Source organism: Carcharhinus amblyrhynchos, chromosome 5 (genome assembly GCF_965287045.1).
Source record: "Carcharhinus amblyrhynchos chromosome 5, sCarAmb.v2.hapA, whole genome shotgun sequence".
Lineage (NCBI taxonomy): Eukaryota > Metazoa > Chordata > Chondrichthyes > Carcharhiniformes > Carcharhinidae > Carcharhinus > Carcharhinus amblyrhynchos.
In genome coordinates, this window is record NC_137328.1 from 94766590 (window position 1) to 94783275 (window position 16686).

Below are 16686 nucleotides of genomic sequence, written 5' to 3' on the forward strand. Positions count from 1 at the left end.
TAAATTTGAAAGTTTTATGCCTTGAAACACTGTACCTTACAATCTAAAAAGCAGTGGGGACCAACATGACAGAAGCCTTGCCAACCCCCGGTTCTAAATATTTTACACACAGCAATACATACAGATTCCTACTTCAGAACATCTAATTAAATTCTATTGAATGTGCCCCTCACTGAGTGCAACAATATCAGATCAGGCCCACCATGAAGAGTTCATTAAAGTTTATTCATCAGTGTCACTAGCAGGCTTACATTAACACCACAATGAAATTATGATGAAAATCCCCTAGTCACCACACTCGGCACCTGTTCGGCTACACTGAGGGAGAGTTTAACATGGCCAATGCACCTAACCTGCACATCTTTGAGAACGTGGGAGGAAACTGGAGCACCTGGAGGAAACACACACAGAGACAGGGAGAATGTGCTGACTCCGCACAGACAGTGACCCAAGCCAGGAATCAAACCTGGGTCCCTGGCTCTGTGAGGCTGCAGTGCTAACCACTGTGTCACCGTGCCAGCCCCTGGGTTTGACTCCACCATTATAGAATGAGCGTGGGTTGGATATTTTCAAGCATCATCTGGAAGACTGGGCTGGATTTTCCAGTTGCGCCTGCCCCGAGACTGGAAATTCCCACCCAATTCAACAAACTTTAAAACGAGCTGTCAGATTGTCTGTACCACCCGTGACCATTCCCAAGGTGAGCTGGAACAAAAATTTACCCCCATGTCTGACTCAAATGCGCAGTTCCCTTTCAGAAAAGTCAAAGCTGCTCACATGGCAGATGTACCTTGAAGCAGTGATGCTCGCCAAAAGCTTCTCCGTGTTCTCCGACAACTCCGCCGGGAGCAGAATCTCAACTGGCTGTAGGCACAGGATCCGGCTTTCCAACTCGGATCTGGATTTACAATCGTGAAAACAATCAAAAATCACATCACCGGTATTGGGCTGGACTGCCTGCAAAATACAAATCAAAATGAAAAAAGTATTATTTGATTTGGTTTATTGTCACATGTATGAGTATACATTGAAAAGTATTGTTTCTTGCGCGCTATACAGATAAAGCATACCGTTCACAGAGAAGGAAACGAGAGAGTGCAGAATGTAGTGTTACAGTCATAGCTAAGGTGTACAGAAAGATCAACTTGATGCAAGGTAGGTCCATTCAAAAGTCTGACAGCAGCAGGAAAGAAGCTGTTCTTGAATCAAATATTAGCTCCAAATGTAAAATCTAAATTGTCTGGAATTCCAGATGGATTATGTTTTCCAGTTGTTTTGTGTTTTTTCAAATACACCGACAGGGCAGATTGACGCAGCAGCCCCAATGATGATTTTTTTTTTGCGAATCAGTAAATAAAAGGTTAACAAGATGGTTCACTAGCCAAGGTACTGAACCACAGTTCAAATATATAAACATTAGAAACAGGAGCAATAGAGCACACATCCGTCTTTCAGTAAGATCGTGACTAATCTGATCTTGGCCTCAACTCTATTTTCCTGCCTGTTCCCATAACCTTCGACTCTCCTACAGTTTAAGAATTGATGCCCCTAGTTCCTGATTCTCCAACAAAGAAAAATATTCTCTCGGTGTCTATCCTGTCAAGACCCATTAGAATTCTATGTTTCAATAGAATCACATATTTTTCTTTTAAAACTTCAATGGGTATAGAATCAACCCTGCTCAACCTTTCCTCAGAAGACAATCCCTTCTTCCCAAGAATCAGCCCCGTGAACCTTCTCTGAACTGCTTCTAATGCAATGTTTCTGCCTCTTAAAATAAGATCAAAACTGTACACAGTATTCTAGCTGCAATCTCAGCAGCACCATGTACAGTTGCAGCAACACTGCCCTATTTTGTTTTCATGGAATCATAGAATCCCTTTGGTGCAGAAGGAAATCATTCAGCCCATGGAGCCTGCACCAACAACAAACTCACCCAGGTCCTATCCACATAACCCCTCGCATTTGCCCTACTAATCCCCCAACACTAGGGGGCCATTTAGCATGGCTAATCAACTTAACCCATACATCTTTGGACTGTGGGAGGAAACTGGTGAAGCACCTGGAGGAAACCCATGTAGACATGGGGAGAATGTGCAAACTCCACACTGACAGTGACCTGAGGCTGGAATTGAACACGGGTCTCTGCCACTGAGGCAGCAGGCCTAACCATTTCCCCTTGCAGTAAAGATCAACATTTCATTTGCCATCCTAATTGCTTGCTGTACCAGCATGCTAACTATTTGTGATTCATATACAAGGACACCCTCTGTGCCACAGCATTTTGCAAGCCTCTCACTATATAAATTATGTTTTTCTATTCTCCCTACCAAAGTAGATAGCATCACATTTTCCCCCTTAATTCTCCATCTGCCAAATGTTGCCCACTTGCTTAACCTGTCTACATCCTTCTGCAGGTTCTCGGCAACCTCCTCACAACTTTTCTTCCTACCTACTTTTGTACACCTTGTGATCAAGAAATGTTAATAGCGGAAAATGGTGGGTGGCAGGGTGGCACAGTAGTTAGCATTGCTGCCTCACAGCGCCAGAAACACAGGTTCGATTCCTGGCTTGGGTGACTGTTCTTGTGGAGTTTGCACGTTCTCCCTGTGTCTGCATGGGTTTCCTCCGGGTGCTCCAATTTCCTCCCGCAGTCCAAAAGACGTGGTTAGGTGCATGGACCCGAACAGGCACTGGAGTGTGGCGACTAGGGGAATTTTACGGTAATTTCATTGCAGTGTTAATGTAAGCCTCATGACTAATAAATGTACACAATACGTTCATCCAGGTTATTACCATAAATTGTAAATAGCCGAGGCCCTGTGAAACTCAGTTGTCAACTTGAAAATGACCAATGATCAAGACCCAATTTCTTAATAATTGGTCAATCTTCTATCCATGCTAATTCACTACCTCCAACACCATGAGTTCTTATCTTGCGCAGTAACCTTTTTCTGTGGCACCTTATCAAAAATCTATCTTGGCCTCGTGTCCAGATTCATTTTCAGCTATTAACAGTTGTTACCACTGACTGATTTAGTAATTCCTTGATCACACTAATCTGAATCTATTTCACTGAACTGCTATTCACAATAAAGAAAGGTATTAATTATAAATTATAGTTTACAAGCCCAAACTGACTCAAACCCACTCCCAGGATCAGAATCTCTACAATAGCCTTAACAGGTTAAATATAGGCCTGACAAGATCCATGATTCCTCCGCCATGGAAGCTGCCATGACATTTACCGCCCATCGCAACATTCCTTCTTGTTTCTTTTTTTCCCCAGTATAGCTGTACCCAAATCAACATTTTGAGCTGTGAAACTGAACAGTGGCAAGCAAAACCCATCTTCTAAATTCTACTGACATGCTGCAACATAATCCCCTAAGTATGTAGCACATTTCATCTGCATGTGAGCTGTACAAGAAGTAAAATCTACAGGAGCACAGTGGTTAGCACTGCTGTCTCACAGCACCAGGGACCTGGGTTTGATTCCCAGCTTGGGTCTCAGTGTATGGAGATTGCATGCTCTCCCCATGTCTGTGTGGGTTTCCTCCAGGTGCTCTGTTTTCCTTTCTCAGTCCAAAAGGCGTGCTGGTTAAGTGCACTGGCCATGCTAAATTCTCCCTCAATGTACCCGAACAGACGCCGGAGTGTGGCAACTCAGGAGTTTTCACAGTAACTTCATTACACTGTGAATGTGAACCTATTTGTGACACTAATAAGTAAACTTTAAAACTTTGATTGTGTAACTCCAATGATTGAAGCTCTTCTCCAAGCAAGTCAGGTAAATGCAACGATGTGAAATACGAGGCGAGTGGGGGTGGGGGGAGGAACGGGAATGGGAAGGAATAGGAAGGGGATTGGGGGAAGGGGGTTAACAAACTGGAATTCATTGGAGATCACCTGTGGTCATTGAGAATCGAAACATCAGGTACAGGTACATGCAAACATCCGTGTGGAGTTTGCACATTCTCCTCGTGTTTGCGTGGGTTTCCTCCCACAGTCCAAAGATGTGCGGGTTAGGTTGATTGGCTGTGCTAAGAAATTGCCCCTGGTGTCCAGGGATGTGTAGGTTAGAGGGATTAGTGGGTAAAATATCTAGGGATATGGGGGTAGGGCCTGGGTGGGATTGTGTTTGGTGCAGACTCGATGGGCTGAAGGGCCTCTTTCTGCACTGTAGGGTTCTATGATTCTTAGTATACCAGGTAATGGTTACAGGGACTTTAACAATGTCTTTACCCCTTTCAGCTAGGGGAAAAATTGAGTCGAGACAGTCATACATTTAAATGGCAGCTGTTACTTTAAACAGCTAAGTAGTGCAACTGGACTTAAAGGGCCAAGAATAGTAAATTGTTTTTTTTTCAGAAAGGCAAAACACAACAACATGCACCATTTTTCTCTGTATCTACTGAGCATTTTATAAAATATTTTCAAAATCACTGAACTGAAGGATTGCAAAATTCTAAACCAAACTCGGATCTACATGCTTCTGGAGAAACTGCCCGTGGGACCTACAGAATCTGTAACACGCTAGCAGAGTAACCAGCAAGCTACTCAGATAGTCAATGAAATTAATGGAGTCCGTCCTCACATGTATTATTTGTTCACCATCTCTACGATTTCACAGTAACATAGGGGTAATTCATAGTAACTTCACTGCAGTGCCAGTGTAAGCCTCACTTGTGACTAATACATAAATTTTAACTTTTACTAGTTAATGAGATCTTTTTCTCCACTTCTATTGTCTTCATCCTCATGCGCAAGGCATTGTTGAATCAAGCTTTAGGCACTGTATCATCCAGAAGGGCAGGGGGAGGAGGAAGATACTCTACTGCAATAATGTCAACTCCATTCTGGTTGAAACATTAATCTGCCAATCCATCAGAGTTCTCTTGTGATATTACATAAGAATAATTTAACATTAACATTTCCTAAAACTTAAATACAAAGATGCTGACAGTTTTTTTTGTTTTACCCAATCAAAATCCAATTAAATCCAATCAAAATCCCCACAAGAGAGACATTACAGATCATGCTGACAAGACAGATTCCCCACTTCCTGCCTTGTGTTCAACCAACAAGATCCAAGCTGATAGCAGCACCTCCCTAAAATGCTTGATCTGAGCTTCATTTTATCCAAAAGGCCCAGAGATCTGACAAATTGCTTACATAACACAGTATCACATTTCTGAAAAAGAAACTAACCACTCTGTAAATATTCACTCACTATTCCTAAAGTAACTGTTAGATCCATAGATCCTTATAGTACAGAGGTGGCCATTCGGCCCATCAGGTCTGTACCAACCACAATCCCACCCAGGCCCTATTCCCAAAACCCTATATATTTACCCTGCTAATCCACCTGACACTCGGGTTAATTGAGCATGGCCAATCCACCTAACCCATCTTTGAACTGTGGAAGAAAACTGGAGCACCCGGAGGAAACCCACGCAGACACTGGGAGAAAGTGCAAACTCCATACAGACAGTGACCCGAGGCCAGAACTGAACCTGGGTCCTTAGCGCTGTGAGACAGCAGCACTAACCACTGTGCCACCATAAAAGATTAAGTAAACTATAATTAGATGAATGGTTGTTTAATCAGTTCTGTTGAAAGGGGAACACTGATTCAGGCACCAGAAGGGTTAGATCTTTTTCTGAAACATGCCGTGAAATCTTGAATGACCGTCAGACGTTAGTCAGGTTGAACGCCTCAAAGATAGCACCACTTGCAAAGCAGCATTCCACCCACACAGCACAGGAGTGAGAGCCTGGGGGCTTGAATCCACAGCAATTTAAAACTAAAGCACACCACCACCGCTAGCGGAGCTACATTTAAAGCCTCATTAAGACTTCACCTTGAAGTTAGCAGAAGGGATCTGTTTGCCTTGTGTGCTGGGGATTGTGGAGTTACAATGACCCAGCACCAATACTGGTGAAATGAGAGGTCACACGACACCAGGTTATCATCCAATAGGTTTATTTGAAATCAAAAGCTTTCGGAGCTATTCCTTCGTCAGGTGAAGGGATTTTAAATAAACCTGTTGGATTATAATCTGTTGCCATTTGACCTCTCATCTTGTCCACCCTAGTGCAACATGGATTTTGTCTCCTGCACCAGGGAAACATGGCCAGCCAGCAATAAACTTCAATCAGGTTCCCAACTGTACTGTGGGGACCTGACTTAAGTAATCTAACAAGGGGTCCCCAACTCTTCAGAGTGGGACACAGGCAACATACAACCAGAAAAATGGCAGCAGGCACACAATAAGGATGGGATTGGGCACATTAAGTCATACAAACCTAGAATCAGGGGCAGGAGTAGGCCATTCAGCCCCTCAAACCTGCTCCACCCTTCAATAAGATCACGGCTGGTCGATTTGCATTAAGTTCCACATTCCCATCTACCCCTGATAATCTTTGATTCCCTTACCTATCGAGAATCTATCACGGCCTTTAAAATATTCAGCGAACCCCACCTTTCCCTCCCAACACCAGTTCCAGACCCATCCACAGGAGGGAAAGTTGTTACCATGTCTACTTTGTAGATAGGGCAACATGTTGGCACAGCCGTTAGCACTGCTACCTCACAGCTCTAGGGACCCGGATTCGATTCCTGGCTTGGGTCACTATCTGTGTGGAGTTTGCATGTGCTCCTCATTTCTATGTGGGTTTCCTCCAGGTGCTCCAGTTTTCTCCCAGAGTCCAAAATGTGGGGTTAGGTAGCTAAGCCATGTGCCGAATGGGATTGTGGCTGGTACATCTGCCACTGTAGGAATCTAATACCAGTAATTTTTGTTTTTTAACTGCTAATTCTTTCCTGTCTGTTGTAAGGAGTTCTCCTGTCTGTGTGAAGAGTAAATACTGACCCCAGGCGGTGTATTTGAAGTTTTGTTGAGAGGATGAGTTCATGTTTACTTGGGATTTTTTTTTAAATATTGCTGTGTGTGCTACAGCTGCCAAGTACTGTGTGTTTTCAGGGATATGAAAATTCTATATCACTGTCCTCATCACCACCTACACTCATTGGTCAAAGTGAAGGAAATAAATAAAGGAACATCACAAGACACAGCAGAATTCAAATTGTGATGGTAATGAGCAGAGAGAGTGTTTTAACATCTTAGTATAAAATCCCTGCATCCAATACTTTAACCATGCCACTACCCTGTTTATTTTAAATGGGTTGAAAGAGCGGACAGAGAATTCCTTACGAGTGCGCACAATGTTGTGACACTACTATTGTGCAACACAATCCCAATTACTGAGCGAGGGCTGAATTCAAAGATACAGGCCCAGATTCTGCGTTCAGCAGACTCTGGCATGAATTAGTTTACACCTTTAGATTTAGATTTACAATTTGTGCACGCTGAAAAATGTGAGAGGATAGTGTCACCGTCTGGGACTTGACCCAACATAGCAAGCAAACTGCATCCCCAGTCAGACTGAGAAGGATTGAGAAAATCATACGATGGGAAACAAAGTGTAAATTAATGTGGGCAAATTCAATGCCAAATTCAGTATAGAAAGAGAAAGAGGGAAAGATTAACTGGGGCGGCACAGTGGTTTGCACTGCTGCCTTACAGCGCCAGGGGCCCGGGCTCGATTCCTGGCTTGGGTCACCGTCTGTGTGGAGTTTGCACGTTCTCCCCACACCTGCATGGGTTTCCTCTGGATGCTCCCGTTTCCTCCAACACTCCAAAGATGTGTGGGTTAGGTGGATTGGTCATGCTAAATTGCCCTTTAGTGTCAGGGAGTTAAGCAGGGTAATTGCACGGGTTATGGGATAGGGCCTGGGTGAGATTGTTGTCGCTGCAGACTAGATGGGCCAAATGGACTCCTTCTGCACTGTAGGGATTCTATTATAATTTGATGATTGAGGGAAAGGAGTCAGAAAGAGAGAGATTTAAAATGTCGATAAAGGCAAATTACTGTGGATGCTGGAATCTGAAACCAAAAGAGAAAATGCTGGAAAATCTCAGCAGGTCTGGCAGCATCTGTGGGGAGAGAAAAGAGCTGACGTTTCGAGTCCAGATGGCCCTTTGCCAAAGATTCCAGCATCTCCAGTAATTTGCTTTTATCCAGTGTTTAGCTCACTGCCACTTCTGAGTTTTAAAATGTGTAGTTTTTGTTTGACATTGCAAACTATCTGACTCCAATTAATACCTGTAGAAATGAGTCTCCACATGACTAATAGTTAATATTCAGTACCACAGAGAAAATTGGCAGCGATTAACAATTAAAAGGCTATTCACACTTTTAACAAGACTTAACTTTCTCTGGCAAGTTCAGTAACAGCAGAAAGGACATTTGAGGCAACTTTGAGATATTCGCATCCCTTGCCTTTAACTGCACATAGAGGTTTACGGCATGGGAACAAGCCCTTCAGCCCAACTTGTCCATGCCACCCTTTTTTCTTTTAAAAACCCCTAAACTAATCCCAATTGCCCACATTTGGCTCATATCCCTCTATACCCACTGTACCCATGTAATTACCTAAATGCTTTTTAAAAGATAAAATTGTTCCTGCCTCTACCACTACCTCTGGCAGCTTGTTCCAGACACTCACCACCCTCTGTGAAAATATTGCCCCTCTGGACACTTTTGTATCTCACCCCTCATCTTAAATCTATGCCCTCTAGTTTTAGACTCCCCTACCTTTGGGAAAAGATATTGACTATCTACTTTGTCTATGCCCCTCATTATTTTATAGACCTCTATAAGGTCACCCCTCAGCCTTCTAAGCTCCAGAGAAAAAAGTCCCAGTCTATTCAGCTTCACCTTATAACTCAAACCATCAAGTCCCAGTAGCATCCTAGTAAATCTTTTCTGCACTCTTTCTAGTTTAATAATGTCCTTTCTATAACAGTGTGACCAGAATTGCACACAGTATTCCAAGTGTGGCCTTACCAATGTCTTGTACAACTTCAACAAGACATCCCAACTCCTGTACTCAATATTCAGACCAATGAAACCAAGGATGCCAAATGCCTTCTTCGCCACTCTGTCCACCTGTGACTCCACTTTCACGGAGCTATGAACACGTACCCCTAGATCTCATTGCTCTGTAACTCTCCCCAGTGCCCTACCATTAACTGAGTAAGTCCTGCTCTGGTTCAATCAAAATGCATCACTTCTCATTTGTCTAAATTAAACTCCATCCGCCATTCTTCAGCCCAATGGCCCAACTGATCAGATCCCGTTGGAGATAACTTTCTTCGCTGTCCACTATGCCACCAATCTTGGTGTCATCTGCAAACTTACTAACCACGCACATCTGTACCACTTACACATAAAAAAAGGGAGTGCCATTTATCTCACCACTATTTTGGCAGTAAAATCTAGTCCCTAATGCTTCCACAACCTTCTAAATGTCAGAACAGAACACTTACTGTTGAAATCAGTTTGCATTTGAACAAAAGAAAAACCACTGGTGTATGATTGTAAATTATGCCCTTAATCTTTTACCAATCCTAAAACGAATGTGTGAGAAACTCCCAGCAGAAAAATACACCATGGGTGGGATTTTACAGCCTCACCTCAGGTGAGACCAGAAATTCCCGCCTGAGGCCAACAGAGATTTCCGTGGCAGACGAGTTGGTAGAATTTCGGCCTTCATATCCATTCAATAACTTCTGGCAAAGAAGCGTGGTAAATAAAATCAGAAAATGCTGCAAATAGCCACCAGGTCCAGCAGCATCCGTGATTAGAGAATCCATGTCAATGTTTCACCTCGATGAAGTTTAGCTCTGAAGGATCATAGATCATTGACCTAAAATGTTAACTCGGTTTCTCTCTTCACTAATTCTCTGACTACCTTTGTGTGTGTTTTTATTTCACATTTCCAGCATCCACACTACTTTGATTTGTATGAGGGATCATTTGTTTCCTGGAAGAGTCAGTTAACACAGTGAAGAAAACTGCCCTATTCAAAAGAATATACAACATACCTAAACAGTTGCTGCTACCGGTCGTGAATTGTACATTTGTTACATTAAGTAGAAGGCTCCTTGCTGTAAGTGTCCTACTGTTCAATCAAGTAATGGACAAGCTTGCTCGGGCATTGTTGCCTTTTGCTGCCATCTAGTGGCCACGCAAACATAAGAAAAAGTTTCTCATAACTCATTCAAAAATGTACAGTAGCATCTCCTTAAGCAGGTTCTTTTTTCAAAAAAACCTTTTCCACAAGCTATTCATAATGCTGACAAAGATACCTTAGCCCATCTCTAGCTGCCCTGACACATCCGCAATGATGGCAAAATTTCTCCATTCCATTTGACACGCTAACGTTTTGATTTTAGTATGCATCAAATAAAACACGCAATCCGGTATGAATATTAAAAGTTAGTTTCCGCAGTAGTGAGAAACATTGAAGGAAAAAAAATGCCAACAGAAATGGACATTAGATGGTGTTCAAAATCAGCGGTGAGCTAACTGGCTGCCCCATTTCCTACATTCCACCAGTGACCACACCAAAAGTAATTAATTTTTTATTTATTCGTGTTAGGAGTAGGCTCACATTAACACTGCAATGAAGTTATTGTGAAAATCCCCTAGTCGCCACACTCCAGCGCCTGTTCGGGTACACTGAGGGAGAATTTAGCATGGCCAGTGCACCTAAGCAGCACATCTTTTGGACTGTGGGAGGAAACCGGAGCACCCGGAGGAAACCCATATAGACACAGGGAGAATGTGCAGATGCGCAACCAGGTGTGAAACCCAGGTCCTTTGGAATGTTTTGAGGTCGTGAAAGGCTCTGTATGAATGCAAGTCACCACAGAATCTCTACAGTGCAGAAGTGGTCATTTTGGCCCATCCTGTCTGCATCCAACCTCTGACAATATTATCTTGGCCAGGCCCTCTTCCCCACCCTATCCCTATAATCTTACACAATTATCATGGCTAATCCATTTAACCAACACATCTTTGGCCACTAAGGAAAACCCAAGCACCCAGAGGAAACCCACACAGATACAGGGGGAACATGCAGACTGTGCACAGTGAACCAAACCAGGAACTGAACCCAAGTCCTTAGTGCTGTGAGGCAGCAATGCTAACCACTGTGCCACTGTGTTCTTTCAGCGTAGAGAGCATTTTTTTTACTCATTCGTGGGACATGGGCATCATTGGCTGGCCAGCATTTATTGCCATCCTTGGTTGCCCTTGAGAAGGAGGTGACGAGCTGCCTTATTGAATCGCAGCAGTCCATGTTCTGTGGGTTGAATCACAATGCCGTTAGGGAGGGAATTCTGGGATTTTAACCCAGCGACTGCGAAGGAATAGCAATATATTTTTAAGTAAGGATGGTGAGTGGCTTGGAGGGGAACTTGCAGGTGGTGGTGTTCCCATGTATCTGCTGCCCTTGTACTTCTAGATGGAAGTGGTTGTGGGTTTGGAAGGTGCTGTCTAAGAATCTTTGGTGAATTGCTGCAGTGCATCTTGTAGCTAGTACACACTGCTGCTACCGAGCATCAGTGGTGGAGGGATTGAATGCTTGTGAACGTGGTGCCAATCAAGCGGGCTGCTTTGTCCTGGTGTCAAGCTTCTTGGAGCTGCACCCATCCAGGCAAGTGAGGAGTATTCCATCACACTCCTGACTTGTGCCTTGTAGATGGTGGATAGGCTTTGGAGAATCAGGAAGTGAGTTACTCACCACAGTATTCCTGGCCTCTGACCTGCTCTTGTAGCCAGTGTTTATATGGCGAGTCCAGTTGAGTTTCTGGTCAATGGTAACCCCAAGGACGTTGACAATGGGGGATTCAGTGATGGTTACACCATTGAATGTTAAGGGGTGATGGTTAGAGTGTCTCTTATTGGTGATGGTCGTGGCCTGGCATTTGAGTGGTGTAAATGTTACTTGCCACTTGTCAGACCAAGCCCAGATATTGTCCAGATCAATTGCATTTGAACATGGACTGCTTCAGTGCCTGAGGAGTCATGAACAGTTACTGTTGACATTAAAATTACAGCACAATATAATAATTAAATGCATAAAATTAGTGAATTTAAAACAAGGAAACAAGGTCATAAGAGACAACTACAGACAATTTTCCAGGAAGTAAGGAACACTGCATGGAGAAATGAAATTGTTTGTACATGATAACTAAACTGTTATCTGAACAAATAAATGCAACATTAAACCAGATAAAGTTTATATTTACAGCTCCTAATTTTGGGTTCCCGCATGAATGTAGGCATTGCACAAAGTCCCTACACAAAATTAAATCTTAATCCATAATTCCTACAAGTATGCCTTACAGATATTAACTTCCACTAACAACATAAAACATATTGTGCACAAAACGCCAGTCTGGGTTAGGTTTTATACCTGCAGTGTACATTTATAACTTCAGAAGCAATTTATATTTGGATACATTTGTTGTGAGGGGATTCTTACCACAAGCCCGATCTGAACTCCTCGCTTCACATGGTCTTTCTTCTTCTGTGTCTGTTCACAGATACACATCAGGTAGCTATTGGGAAGTTCACTTGGTACATCTCCGACTTCAACGGAGTCATTATCCAGGTTCAGCAGTGGGTTAATATGTAACAATCGTCAAGGAACATAGCGCAAATGAGAAATTATACATCTGCATTTAGAGTCAGAGGTTTCACTTAAATCTTGACCGAATTTGAGTTCAGAAATCACAAATCTGACTCAATTGCACTCGGTAATCCTTTCAGACAATTCTGAAATGTATATATTCCTTAGATATAGACTCAGTACAGGAACAAGCCATTCAACCCAACTGGTGACACTGAATTATCAGGAGGTTGTTAAAGTAATTTGGTCCAACTTTATTCAACACTTGTTGCCATCAGCCTACGCTAACTTTAGGTTTGGTATTCTTTGGGTAGATAGGCTGGTGAGACCTCCCCATGAAATGGGAAGTTTCAGAGGAATCCAATGAATTACATTTTAGGATTAAAATAAATTTCTGCCCAAAAAAAGGAGGAAATTAATCATTAACATAGGAGGCAAGAATCAATCAGATTCTCTCATTCACTTCCTGATTCAGAACAACCAAACAGAAATCCAAACCGTAACCTGATCGACATTCGTAAAAGACACCAGCAACAACTGATGGTTGAATTTGATAACTCTGTATCAGGCTAAGGACTGTGGGAGCAGCAAAGAACTGGATGTGCAATTGTGGAATGAACACAGAAGTTGATTGAACAATGGCTGTTGCTATATCTTGAATGTAGAGCGATTGAACAAAGATGCCGATGTGTCGTGTTCTTGAGGGAATTACAACCCCCTGACAGAGGCACAACTCTTAGTATTCATAATCAAAATGACAGTGATTGATAAACACCTGTCCTTGGAATACACGGCTCAAAGCATGATCAGTACCAGCAGGATCTCTAAGGAGAGACAAAAAGAGATTGGCAGCAGTGACCTAGAATTAACCACTGCAGAAGCATGACCCCGAGTTTGGGAGTCAGAGGAATCTGAACAAAAACCATCAGCAAGGAATCTGATCAGTTCACCGCACCATGGGTTCTGTCTCTTAAGTCCAATTCATGAGCTTGGATATTTTGCAAAGTTCTCATAGAATCATAGAACCCTACACTGCAGAAACAGGCCTTTCGGCCCATCCAGTCTGCACCGACCACAATCCCACCCAGGCCCTATCCCCATACATTTACCCACTAATCCCTCTAACCTACACATCCCAGGACACTAAGGGGCAACTTATTTTTAGCAAGGCCAATCAACCTAACCTACACATCTTTGGACTGTGGAAGGAAACCAGAGTACCCGGAGGATACCCACGCAGACACGAGCAGAATGTGCAAACTCCACACAGACAGTAACCCGAGCCAGGAATCAAATCCAGGACCCTGGAGCTGTGATGCAGCAGTACTAACCGCTGTGCTACCGTGCTGCCCATCCACAAGGTTCTGGTGCCTTGTGAATACTTGTATGTATAACAGAGTAGGTCAGCGGTTAGTTACTTCATGTATAACGAAGTTTGATGCCCTGATGTAATGTTGTGGTAACTTGGTACAGTATTACAAAGGAGATTTGTTGTACAATAATTTGAGAGTTTGAGTATCTTTGTCCATGGTGTCAGCTGACCCAGTTCAAGGACAACAGAATGTTGTTCCACAATTGCACATCCAGTTCTTTGTTGCTCCCACAGTCCTTAGCCTGATACAGAGTTATCAAATTCAACCATCAGTTGTTGCTGGTGTCTTTTATGAATGTCCATCAGGTTACGGTTTGGATTTCTGTTTGATCATTCTGAATCAGGAAGTGAATGAGAGAATCTGATTGATTCTTGCCTCCTATGTTAATGATTAATTTCCCCCATTTTTTTGGGCAGAAATTTATTTTAATCCTAAAATGTAATTCATTGGATTCCTCTGAAACTTCCCATTTCATGGGGAGGTCTCACCAGCCTATCTACTCAAAGAATACCAAACCTAAAGTTAGCGTAGGCTGATGGCAACAAGTGTCCAATAAAGTTGGACCAAAATAGCCAAGACCAAATTACAGAATGTTGTCCTTGGGGCAGAATGTTTTCGTTTTACTATTACATATTCTCAGGGTGCGGGCATCAATGGCAAGCTGGCATTTATTTCCCAAGGCAACTTTCCTCAAGGCAGTAGTTCTGAGCCTTCGACTACAGTGGTTTAATATTACTGACTTTCTAGACCATTTTGGAGGGCAGTTCAGCATCAACTACATTTGAGAGAGACTGGAGTCACATATGGGCCAGAACAGGCCATTCAGTCCAATAGACCCATACTGGCATTTACGCTCCATGCAAGTATCATCCCATCTTTTTTCATCTAACCCCATCAATACATCTCATTCCTTGCAGCCTCAATTACTGAATCTGTCAGGTTTATACACTAACTAGACAACTCCACGACTCCTACTGATATGAGTTTTTGATTGACAGATCATTCTCTTTTTTAAAAATCAATGGGATGGATTTGATCATTATTATTCCGGTAACATCACTACTCTACCAGACCAGAAAATAGGACAGCGACTAAATCACCCCGAGGTTCTTATCTCGAGGAAAGGGACAACAAAGAATGTGACTGATAGAGATCTTTTAAGATGACAAAATAGTCTGATTGGCAGTCAAGGAGAAGGTGCTTCCACTTGTGGGCCAGGTAGGGGTAAGATAGTCAGGCACTAGTAAATTCAACAAGCTATTCTGGAGAAAGTGTCCTCCCTCAAAGAATGAAAACAATACGGAACCACTGGGAGCATTTAAGACAAAATGCACAGATGCCTTTCAGAACAAGTGAAAGATACTTGATGGTGCAAGGAAGAAAATATAGTGATGGGGTTAGATAAATAAAAGCTGGGAGGATGCTCGTGTGGGGCATGGATACCATCATCGAACTGATAGACAGAATGGATTTCACAGCACGAATCTGGCCAAAATACATAAAACCAAGAGAAAGGTGGGATATATATCCTTGAGCAATGTGGCTTGATGCTAGTGAGGAATGACACAAGGGTACAGATAAAAGATTCCAAAAATGTAGAAACTTGGTAAAGATTAAAACAAAACCAATTCAATGTTTCTAATTTTGAACAAAGAACAAAGTACTGCACATGAACAGGTCCTTTAGCCCTCCAAGCTTGTGCCAATCATGATTTGACTAAACTTCTGAAAGGAAAAACGTTCTGCCCTTACTCGGTCCATATTCCTCTGTTCCCTCCCTGTGCATGTACACATCCAGGTGCCTCTTAAATGTTGCTAATGTGCCTGCTTCCACCACCTTCTCTGGCAGCATGTTCCAGGGACCCACCACTCTCTTCATGAAAAGCTTCCCCTGCACGTTTCCCATAAACTTTCCCCCTCTCACCTTGAACCTGTGCCCCCTTGTATTGGGCACTTCCAGCCTGGGGAAAAGCCTCCCACTATCCATCCTGTCTACGCCTCTCATAACTTTGTAGACCTGTATCAGATTTCCCCCTCAGCCTTTATCTTTCCAGTGAAAACAATCCTAGTTTAGTCAATCTTCCCTCGTAGCCAACAGACACCAGGCAACATCCTGGTGAGCCTTTTATGCACTCTCTCCAAAGCTTCCATGTTCGTTCAGTACTGTGGTGACCAGAATTGCACGCAATACTCCAAATGCAGCCTAACCAAGGTTTTATATAGCTACAGCATGATTTCCAACTCATGTACTCAATGCCCCAGGTGATGAAGGCACACATGCCATATGATTTCCTAATAACCCTGATCACCTGTGGTGCCATTTTTAGGGAACTGTGGATCTGCAAGCTCAGATCCCTCTATATGTTAATGTTCCTAAGGGTTCTGCCATTAACAATATTATTCACACCTAAATTTGATCCTCCAAAATGCATTTGTCCAAATTAAACTCCACCTGCCATTTCTATGCCCAAGTCTCCAATCTCCGGCACCATAAGACATTGGAGCAGAATTAGGCCACTCGGCCTATCGAATCTGCTCCGCCATTCAATCATGGCTGAGTTTTTTTCTCATCCTCATTATCCTGCCTTTTCCCCATAATCCCGATCCCCTTATCAATCAAAAAGCTATCTCTGTCTTAAAGACACTCAATGATGTGGCCTCCACAGCCTTCTGCGGCAAAGAATTCCACAGATTCACCACTCTCTGGCTGAAGAAATTCCTTCTCATCACGATTTTAAAGGATCGTCCCTTTAGCCTGAGGTTGTGCC

The 16686-nt window shown here is 43.0% G+C and overlaps 1 protein-coding gene across 1 annotated transcript in view; it reads right to left on the reverse strand.

Annotated features, from left to right (window-relative positions):
- Nucleotides 1–16686, reverse strand: part of msh3 (mutS homolog 3 (E. coli)) — a 254211-nt gene that overhangs the window by 216689 nt on the left and 20836 nt on the right. Inside the window, exons 7-8 of the mRNA XM_080189206.1 lie at nt 12400–12544; nt 791–957 (exon numbers count right to left, since the gene is read on the reverse strand). Coding sequence (XP_080045332.1) covers nt 791–957; nt 12400–12544 — 312 coding nt within the window. The remainder of the gene's footprint in view (nt 1–790; nt 958–12399; nt 12545–16686) is intronic.